Source organism: Olea europaea, chromosome 10, assembly GCF_002742605.1.
Source record: "Olea europaea var. sylvestris chromosome 10, O_europaea_v1, whole genome shotgun sequence".
In the NCBI taxonomy this organism is placed as follows: Eukaryota; Viridiplantae; Streptophyta; class Magnoliopsida; order Lamiales; family Oleaceae; genus Olea; species Olea europaea.
This window is the reverse complement of record NC_036246.1, coordinates 22,659,247-22,670,249: the sequence shown is the minus strand read 5'-3', so window position 1 is coordinate 22,670,249 and position 11,003 is coordinate 22,659,247. Positions and strand designations below refer to the sequence as shown.

The following is an 11,003-nucleotide window of genomic DNA, read 5'->3' as shown; positions in this document are numbered from 1 at the left end:
GACATCTTTTGGTGATTTAACTTTTAACAATTTACAATTTGTACTTGAATTCAGTGGTACTCATTTGTGTGTTTAACGACCTTGAAAATTGTTGTTTACTATTACAAATGAGCTATCTACATGAATTTGGCTCTTCTTTATTGGGAAGACGCGAGACTCATTTTCGACTAAGTGTATGGCTCTCCTTCTAGACGTCTTTCAAAATGGTCAATGTCCATATGAGCTGAAGCTTATAAAATGTAAATAGGAAGACCAGATAATAGTCGGACGATATTCATATTAGGTTCTCATCGAGCAATGTTGAAAATGGACAAATGAGAACAGATGATAAAAATTCAGCTTGGATGCAGATTAGTACTATACAGTAGCCTTTTATCCTCCAATACAGCAAATAGTGTTAACCTTGTTTCCACTTGTAACACACAACTCAGATAATAAAAAACTGTAAATTTTATTCAGATGTCTTGAATTGGTGACTCTGTATTGCTGTGGTGCTGTGAAGCCTGGACTTGAGCTGCAAACTGCAGATTCCAAATCAAATCTTCAACAGAAGGCCTCTCAGATAGTTCATTTGACAAGCACCCCACACAAAGCTCAATCAGGGTTTTCAGCGAATCATCCGAGCATTCCTTGTGCACTGCTGGATCGACTATACTCCGACGAGCTTTATCATCTGCTGATAGGCTTACCAACAACTGAAGAAGTATCAAGTAAGATCATGTTAGAAAGTCAAAAGTACTATTCCTCGTACTATTTGAAGAATTCCTGATGATACTTTTGGTACGCCAATTTGAATATTTTAGCAAGTTACTAGAACTTTGGCCACGTTTCCACATAGCTAGTCCAAAATCGAGTAGAGGAAGGTCGTGGAAGGTTAAAACTTTGTTACATCTTATGACATAAATCCTTAATTGTTTCATTTGGGCGTTCTTAATTTAGATGAGCTGCACCAAATCCCTAGTGTATTCATAGTAAGTAAGAGTTCTCCTTGAAGTAGTAAAGAACCAAATTAAAAGGAGAAAAGGGATTGTGTAGATGATCCCAAACTTTTGAGAATAAGACTCAGATTGTGGTTGTAGTAATTAAGAGCAATTGACAACCTCGTACTGGACAAGAAACTTACTATATCTTTGGAGACACCGACATCATGTTCAGAGACAATCATCCTGCCCACAATGATCTCAAGTAAGATTACACCAAAATCATAGACGTCATTTTTCTCCCCGTATCTTAACCTATTCACAAGACAATTACAAAAATGAAGCCCGCTATTAGATATAGAGCCAAGTAATGCCTCAAAAATACTGCATAATCAATGAAATGAAATCAAAATCAGTGTCTGAAAAGTGTACAGAAATATAAAAGCCTCCAGTCAAGATCAAGTGCAGAAATAGTACAAATAAACTTACATCGATCCACAGTTTTCCTTTGATCCATGGGAGGACACTGCCACGTCATCCTGAATCCGTTACAAGTAGGCAATGTCAGGCATGTCTTTGAAGTTGACGTAAATGATAAGCCATTTGTATCATTAGTACTCTACGCAAATCAAGTTTTACCATATGGTGAAACTTGATTATGTACCTTCGGCATTATGAAAAGTAAAGATGTCGACTTACCAGTCTCTTATTTTCTGTCAACAAAGGGAGATTGCATTTGCTAATTTTTGCATGAAGGTCATGGCTCAACAGAATGTCTGTTATCCTCAGATGATTCGAATACACACCGGGAACCATCCCCGTATGAAGAAATTGAATACCCCGGGCAACCTCAATAGCAGCATTTATTCTCTGTATCCATGTAAATTTTTGTCCAGAACGTCCCTCTGTTAACTCAAGTGTTAAACCAAAATTTGAAGTATCATCATATATTAATAAACTCACTTTATCCTATATTTAGAATTTCAGATGACCAAAAGATAATTTAGAAATAAATTAAGAACGGGATCATGAATTCCCTATCAGATTTGAAAGCAACCTACTTCTAGATTGTCAATGCTTAAGTGTAAAGAAACTTATGTTTACCCGATATATATTTTCTAAGTGTTCCATTTGGCACATACTCGAAAACGAGAAAAATTCTGCTGACAGTTGAATCATCTTTATGGCACTCAAAGCAGTGGCCAATTGCACTAACTAGATGAGAATGTCTGAGTTTCGATATCAGCTCGAGTTGGTGGGTGTAACTCTGGATGCTATGCCTTTTTTTCATTTTCAAGCTTCTAATGGCAACAAGAGTACCATCTGTCAACCATCCTTTGTAAACCTGATTATATAATCAAGTCAAATGATGGCCTCCACCGAGTTTCACATACAGTAAGTTAGGTTGCACATTAATGTAGCAGTGTACCTGTCCATGAGTTTCTTCACCAATAAGATTTGATGCGTCGAAATTATTTGTGCCCTCCTTAAGTTCATCCAAAACAAAGGTTCTATAGGGCGGAATGCCAAGCGCTCCCAATTTTATGGTTTCAGATATATACCCTGTCAGTAATCAGCATTCAGATTGATGCGTATGATTTATGCTTGCAGAACTCAGAATTTCTTGTTTGTTCATTAATTTATGCAAGGAAATAATTATATTCAATTACGCGAAAGTATTTGACTCGTGGAATGAAGACAGAAATATGAAAATCTATCGAGCAATTTTCTCAATCAGAACAAAGTTACACATGCATCTATCGAAGTTAACAGAGTAGGAGGAGGAAAGATAATAAGAATGTGAAGAACTCACTTGCGTCCTTTAGCAGCTTAAGTGTGTATGCAGGTGAGATCTTATCCACTATCAGTCTTGTGTGAAATTTTTCATTTTCCTGCTGCTTATCAAATTTTCTTTTGAAAGCCAAAAAGGCCAGGCCAAGAATTGCCGTTGCCCCAACAATCCCTCCTACCATACTTGATGCAAGAACTGCTTTCCCGTAAGGCCTCTTTTCCAGCTGTTTTTGAGGTGAAATTCCCACTGCCAACGCTTCGTTGTGACAAAATCGAAACGGATGCTGCTGTTGGTATCTCGTAGATAAACAATTCCCTCCAAACAAAACAACCCTGCTTTTAGAATTTTTATGCAAACAATCTGGTAATTCTCCAGTTAGACGATTCTCGGACAAATTTACAAAAACCAGTTCTGTATTGCAAGAGATGTTCTGTGAAAGCTTCCCAGTGAACTTGTTATCAGCAATGTCTAAGTAAGTAAGTGAAGGCAATGACAAAAGGGATGGCAAAAATGGCCCAACAAGTTCATTTAGCGAGATATCCAGTTTCTGAAGCTGGTAACAAGAGCTTAATTTATCAGAAATTGCAGAGTAGAACTTGTTCTTCCTGAGCACCAAAGAAATCAACTTTGAGGGCAAACTAGGAAACTGGGGTCCAAGATTGTTGTCTGAGAAATCAAGAACTTGAAGATTCGTCAAGTTTTCAAGAACAGGCACTTGCCCAGATAGATTATTTGCAGAAATCACTAAAGTTCTTAGATTTCCCAAACTTGTTAAAGAATTTGGCAACTGCCCAGTAAATGAATTGTTCTTCAAACTCAGAACGGTTAAAGCTGGAAATGAACCAATCCAATCAGGAACCTGCCCTGTGAATCTATTATAATCAAGTATAAGAGTTTGCAGGTTCTTCAAAAATGAAATTTCTACAGGAATGATGCCATCAAAATAATTTGAACTAACATTCATTATTTCCAGAGATGATAACTTTCCAATTTCTGAAGGCAATGGCCCTTTTAGACCTAATGAAACTAAAGACAGAACTTTCAGGTCAGGAAAACTAGCAAGACTTGAAAACAACGAAACAGTTGAGAAATCTTGAAGCAGATGAGGAAACCAATTGTTGCCAGTAACATGAAGCTGAGTTATTCTATCTTCATAGCATGAAAGTGTTATAATTTGGCTTGGTTCTGTGTTACAGAAATCTGAATTATCACTCCAGCTGCTAATTTCTTCTGGGAAATTCAAAAGCTGCTTGATTCTCAATAATGCCTGGTACTGTGATGGCTGTGACTGATTTGAATAATGAGGCAGAAGAGAAAACAATAAGAAAAGAAGATGAAAAAGTGGAGCTTGTTTAGACATTGGAGTGTTGCATAAACCTGGAGGAACTTCCGAATGATGAATCAATGAACTACTCAAATATCTTCCCAGAAATTCTTGGAATAATTTTGGCTTTTAATTATATGATAAAATGATAAGTATTTGACAGAATCTCTTTCATACACGTGTATATATGTCTCTATAGGTGGTTGGAGATATGCCACAAGTCACAGGTGGAGATGAGCTAAAGAACAAAAAACCAGAACAGAACAGAACAGTAGAAGAAAATGTTTTTCTAATAGTAAAATCATCAAAAAATAATAATTAATTTATGCGACAAAAGCATCTTAGGTACATTGAAAATGTGAGCTTCTACAATGCCCGAAGCAAACCAGTCTCGGCAACTCATTTGAGTAATTAATTATTTCACAAGTACAGGAAACAAGCTACAACAGTCAGAATGTCTATTTCTCTCTACACTGTTCTTAAAATTAAGTTTTATTTTTATTAAATTTAGACAAAAATTAATCAAGAAATATAGAAATATATTACCATCTAGGCCAATTATTCGAGAAATCTTAGCGGTTGAGAAGACATTGTCAATTGGTATAATCAATCGATCACAACGAAAACATCTGTACAAGGACGTGTATGAAAAGAACATCTGGGGGCCACAAAAAATTAATATTTCTTTTTCTTTTATTGGAAATGAAGAGAAAAAGAAGGCAATAATGTCCAAAATAAATTCACATGATCTTATTGCAGACATGCAAAGACAATGATTCTGATTAGTGATAGCTACTGTTGCTGAAAAAAAATAAAAAAAATAAAGAAGAAATTCTGTCCTCTGTGTGAAAAATAAAAAAGTTGGAAATTATTCATCAGAAGTGGACCTTTCTGGTCACGGACGTGCGATGTACTTTTTGATAACGAAATCCACCCTCCATACCATATTACAAGTTAAAACGATTATTTAAGACCATATTTTACACGGTCGGTTTTAGACTTTAACAAGATATTTGTAAAGTTAAAAGTTATTTATGAGATTAAGAAATGTTTTCGAACCTATCTGAAAATACTTTATCTGATTAGAAGAATATTTTAGAAAAACGATATCTTTTTCAAGAAGCTCTTCTACAAAAAGTATAAGCAAGCAAATGTCAAATCACATGGACGCTTAATATGGACTAATTCAGCATTTCAAAAAATGTGAACTTTTTTTTCCCACTAAAGGTCACTAGTTTGGCTTATTTTATATCATAAAAATCGAAAGAACGCATAAAAGGAGAGGCCACATACCTGAACTCCTATAAATGAACAATGTAACAAATGTCTCAAAACTAAATGAAAGTAACAATAAATAGAATGTGTACAATGACTTAGTGAAGACTACTTAAGGGTACTCTTGAAGATAAATCTTCGGGCAGGAAGATAAAGTTATCAACCAATTCATACGTCTGGACTAATATATTTCTGGATCGTAATAGTCTGCATAATCATGCTCACTCATTGGAGAAGAGTCTCGTCTGGGAAAATGTTCCCACCTAGGTGTCTATGTGACGGGATAAATGCAATCGTTGCCAAATCTACTGCATGTAGTGGTGAGCCACTGAGTAAAGGCGGAACCCGACCCCTGTGATAACAAATGTAAACTGTTTTAGGTTTATTAATAGTTTGAAATATCCTTTTCAATAGGTGTCATCCACATGCCCTGTTTTTAGGATTTCCTACGAGAATTTAATAGAACACAATGATTATGAATATTTAAAAACATAGTATGTCGACTTGTTTCTAAATTGTCTTATTGAATGAACGTCGTTATTTTTTCTTTAAATTACGAATAACTTTTGTTTTTATTGTTTTCAATTGAGACCGCGAGGTTTGCAACTACCTCTCGAAAGTTGATCCCACCTGAATCTTTTATTATCTTTCAAATCTGTCCTCGAATTTTCTGTTTTATGCAAAGAGTTCCCAGAACTTTCGGATTGGTTCCTCAACTCTGTGGAAACTGCAATTTGATCCCTGAATTTTTCCTTTCTACGCATCTCAATCCCTATATTTCCAGAAATTTCCAATAAGTCCCCAATGTTTCTGCGTGTGTCAAACTGGTTCCTACATGTTGCAAATTAATCCCTGGAAATCCTGAATGCCTCACTACAGTCTCGTGTGGTACAATGGGCTGAATTGTTAAAGTGGTTCCGTCAAAATGTACTACTTCACACAAAAGGGACGCGTTAAGCCCACTAACTGTAACATTGGTCTGCTTAGAAAAGGCCAAATGGGCTTGGGCCAGAAATAAGCCCAATAGATGAGAATTCATGTCAGCCCAATATCTTCAAAATTTGAGGTTCAAATACATGATCAAACTATCTGTTTTGTCCATTGTCTCCCTTTGTGATCCATTAACACAATCAGACAGCTCCAAACCCGATTGCCCAACCATGACCCGGTTGATCGTTTTTATCCAGCTTGTCCACCTATATGTGGCTATGGTTACTTCACTATTTGTAATGGAAGAAAAGATCTAGTAATATCCTCCTCCATATCAAACTTTTATGTACATCAGAAATCCACTCTTCATACCCAGTTACATGTTCAAAAGGTGATTTAGGTCCCACAGTCGGGTTAGTGTGTACTTATTTCTAGGTCAATGTGTCAAAAAATGTGAACTGTATTGACACTTGGTGCATGAAATGTGAAACGTACTAGTCTACAAGGGCGGAGCCAGCACCCGACGAGCCGGCACGGTGGGCTGAGTCCTATGGCCCCATCATATCCGTCTAATTTGGTTCAACTCTAAATTTTATGATTTCTAGCACAGATTTGGCAAAGAAGTACAGAAAGAAAACGATCAGTAGTTAGCAGATAGGCACAAAAGTGGTCCTCTGCTAGATTTAGCGGAGACAGAGACGATTTAATTTGGGCTGATTATGGACCACATTATGTTAAAGTCAGAAAGGTTTGTACACTTTAATTGTTTTCTCCTAGAAGGATTGAGGCTTTGAGGCCACTCAGAGAAGATGAAGTCACGGCTATGGTGGAGTCTATCTATGAACATTGCGCTAATCTTGGTATGTTTATAATTAGTTTTTGATATTTTTCTCTAGTGAAAAGCTACTGAAAGTTGTAATTTATATAGAAAACTTGAGGAGGAGCTTGTTAGTGAAGAAATATCTAGGAGATGTGGCGTTCGAGAACCTAACAAGACTTGCATTTGGGAAGCAATGTATGAATTCTGAAGGTATATTAGATGAGCAAGGAAAGGAATTTGGTGAAAATGGTATAAAAATCAGCGGATCTCTTTCCATGGCCGAGCACGTCCCATGGTTGCGCTGGATGTTCCCACTTGACGAATATGCATTTGCCAAGCATGGAGAGTGTAGGGACCATCTGCAGCGCCAAGCAACACTTTTTGTATGCACTTTTAACACTTCATGAGCAATATAGGACTCCATCATTGGTCTACTTTGGGTAAGCCAATTACTTATTTTCTGCTTAGCTTTTTTTGCTTCTTCCTCGCAAATCTATTATTGTACAAAAAACAAGATTACAATAATAGATTGACTCGACCTATACAACACTTTATCACACTACCCGTTGGACATCAACATATCATAGATTGAAGGCTCAAAACCAAAAAATCCTTTCAAGTCAACACAGAAAAACTCAAATTCACTCAAGAATCCACAGGAACGTGCGGTCTCTTCTATGGACCTGAAGGACTCATCGTTACCATCGATCTTGATACTCTTTTTCAACAAATTTCACAAAGAACACACTCTCTAAACTGATTAAAGAGAAAACAAACATCAATGATGAAGATGAAGTTGAAGGAGAAAAGGAATAGAACGCTCTAGAAAACCCTCGACGGAATGAAGTAAATGAAAGGACTCGTCTTTACATTTTCCACCAAAGAATATATATCGAGATCATGGTATCATTTCATCCAACAGCCCAGAGAAACTTGCATTTTTAGATATTAGGTAAAACAACCAAAGTCGCATTTACCAAATCCGTTCTTATCAGGGTCAACATGTGGGCTTGGGTTTCATCCGGGTTTCTTCAGTTTTACCAATTGGGCTGTAGTATAGGAACATGGGCCAAGCCCTTCTCATCATTGCCTTACTCATTGGGCTACCGCCCAACATCTATGTTTGAAAATTTACAGGATGTGATTACTGCAAGTATTATACCCTAGGTTCAATTAATTTTGGTCATAAATACTTTTGATATATATTTAATGCACTTTAATGGCAGATTTATTATTTGATTAATAGACAATTAAATAAATAATAGAGTCTGCAGATTCAAATCTTCGTAATTTGTTAATCACAAGGAGTTGTGATTGTGAGATACAAATTACATTTGATTGAATCTTAAATCGTTCGTGGTCGTAAATAATAACGAGATACGGATATTGTTATTACGGATAGACTATCACGTGTGACATTTCTTACTTGTGAAGTATGTAGCTGATCTCACAAGTTAAAGTGTAGTGACACTTAAATGACATGTGTATGTTTTGTTATAGAACAAAACATTGGAGTCCCGCCGAGAGATTTCACATGGATAACTATCTGAGTGTCAGTGGTTAATTTCTAACGTTTGGTAGTAGAATTGGTCCTTTGACTTGAGGTCGTCATGGTACCTTATATGAGGACAGTCATACTTTGACGGTGTTGTGAAGGCAATGACAAAAGGGATGGCAAAAATGGCCCAACAAGTTCATTTAGCGAGATATCCAGTTTCTGAAGCTGGTAACAAGAGCTTAATTTATCAGAAATTGCAGAGTAGAACTTGTTCTTCCTGAGCACCAAAGAAATCAACTTTGAGGGCAAACTAGGAAACTGGGGTCCAAGATTGTTGTCTGAGAAATCAAGAACTTGAAGATTCGTCAAGTTTTCAAGAACAGGCACTTGCCCAGATAGATTATTTGCAGAAATCACTAAAGTTCTTAGATTTCCCAAACTTGTTAAAGAATTTGGCAACTGCCCAGTAAATGAATTGTTCTTCAAACTCAGAACGGTTAAAGCTGGAAATGAACCAATCCAATCAGGAACCTGCCCTGTGAATCTATTATAATCAAGTATAAGAGTTTGCAGGTTCTTCAAAAATGAAATTTCTACAGGAATGATGCCATCAAAATAATTTGAACTAACATTCATTATTTCCAGAGATGATAACTTTCCAATTTCTGAAGGCAATGGCCCTTTTAGACCTAATGAAACTAAAGACAGAACTTTCAGGTCAGGAAAACTAGCAAGACTTGAAAACAACGAAACAGTTGAGAAATCTTGAAGCAGATGAGGAAACCAATTGTTGCCAGTAACATGAAGCTGAGTTATTCTATCTTCATAGCATGAAAGTGTTATAATTTGGCTTGGTTCTGTGTTACAGAAATCTGAATTATCACTCCAGCTGCTAATTTCTTCTGGGAAATTCAAAAGCTGCTTGATTCTCAATAATGCCTGGTACTGTGATGGCTGTAACTGATTTGAATAATGAGGCAGAAGAGAAAACAATAAGAAAAGAAGATGAAAAAGTGGAGCTTGTTTAGACATTGGAGTGTTGCATAAACCTGGAGGAACTTCCGAATGATGAATCAATGAACTACTCAAATATCTTCCCAGAAATTCTTGGAATAATTTTGGCTTTTAATTATATGATAAAATGATAAGTATTTGACAGAATCTCTTTCATACACGTGTATATATGTCTCTCTCTATAGGTGGTTGGAGATATGCCACAAGTCACAGGTGGAGATGAGCTAAAGAACAAAAAACCAGAACAGAACAGAACAGTAGAAGAAAATGTTTTTCTAATAGTAAAATCATCAAAAGATAATAATTAATTTATGTGACAAAAGCATCTCAGGTACATTGAAAATGTGAGCTTCTACAATGCCCGAAGCAAACCAGTCTCTGCAACTCATTTGAGTAATTAATTATTTCACGAGTACAGGAAACAAGCTACAACAGTCAGAATGTCTATTTCTCTCTACACTGTTCTTAAAATTACGTTTTATTTTTATTAAATTTAGACAAAAATTAATCAAGAAATATAGAAATATATTACCATCTAGGCCAATTATTCGAGAGATCTTAGCGGTTGAGAAGACCTTGTCAATTGGTATAATCAATCGATCACAACGAAAACATCTGTACAAGGACGTGTATGAAAAGAACATTTGGGGGCCACAAAAAATTAATATTTCTTTTTCTTTTATTGGAAATGAAGAGAAAAAGAAGGCAATAATGTCCAAAATAAATTCACATGATCTTATTACAGACATGTAAAGACAATGATTCTGATTAGTGATAGCTACTGTTGCTGAAAAAAAAAAAAAAAAAAGAAATTCTGTCCTCTGTGTGAAAAATAAAAAAGTTGGAAATTATTCATCAGAAGTGGACCTTTCTGGTCACGGACGTGCGATGTACTTTTTGATAACGAAATCCACCCTCCTTACCAAATTACAAGTTAAAACGATGATTTAAGACCATATTTTACACACTCGGTTTTAGACTTTAACAAGATTTTTGAAAAGTTAAAAGTTATTTATGAGATTAAGAAATGTTTTCGAACCTATCTGAATAATTTTCTGAAAATACTTTATCTGATTAGAAGAATATTTTAGAAAAACGATATCTTTTTCAAAAAGCTCTTCTACAAAAAGTATAAGCAAGCAAATGTCCAATCAAATGAATGCTTAATACGGATTAATTCAGCATTTCAAAAAATGTGAACTTTTTTTTTCCCACTAAAGGTCACTAGTTTGGCTTATTTTATATCATAAAAATCGAAAGAACGCATAAAAAGAGAGGCCACATACCTGAACTCCAATAAATGAACAATGTAACAAATGTCTCAAAACTAAATGAAAGTAACAATAAACGGAATGTGTACAATGACTAAGTGAAGACTACTTAAGGGTACTCTTGAAGATAAATTTTCGGGCAGGAAGATAAAGTTATCA

At 35.8% G+C, this 11,003-nt stretch overlaps 1 protein-coding gene across 1 annotated transcript; it reads right to left on the bottom strand.

Moving 5' to 3' along the window:
• Positions 1-257: 257 nt before the first annotated feature.
• LOC111401523 (probable inactive leucine-rich repeat receptor-like protein kinase At3g03770) lies at positions 258-4,189 on the bottom strand. Its single transcript, XM_023029295.1, has 7 exons — positions 2,734-4,189; positions 2,350-2,483; positions 2,025-2,265; positions 1,620-1,825; positions 1,410-1,459; positions 1,124-1,235; positions 258-695 (listed from the first exon to the last, which is right to left on the bottom strand). Exons 1-7 carry the CDS (start codon positions 4,070-4,072, stop codon positions 456-458), a joined length of 2,322 nt encoding a protein of 773 aa, XP_022885063.1. The 5' UTR covers positions 4,073-4,189; the 3' UTR covers positions 258-455.
• Between the last annotated feature and the right edge of the window lie 6,814 nt (positions 4,190-11,003).

What these genes read in the sequence shown, in the direction of transcription:
- LOC111401523 (XM_023029295.1), bottom strand. Translation starts at nt 4,072, where the DNA reads ATGTCTAAACAAGCTCCACTTTTTCATCTTCTTTTCTTATTGTTTTCT. An exon ending in TAAGCTGCTAAAGGACGCAA is followed by an intron (nt 2,484 to 2,733) that starts GTGAGTTCTTCA and finishes GATTACTGACAG; the next exon opens with GGTATATATCTGAAACCATA. An exon ending in GTGAAGAAACTCATGGACAG is followed by an intron (nt 2,266 to 2,349) that starts GTACACTGCTAC and finishes TTATATAATCAG; the next exon opens with GTTTACAAAGGATGGTTGAC.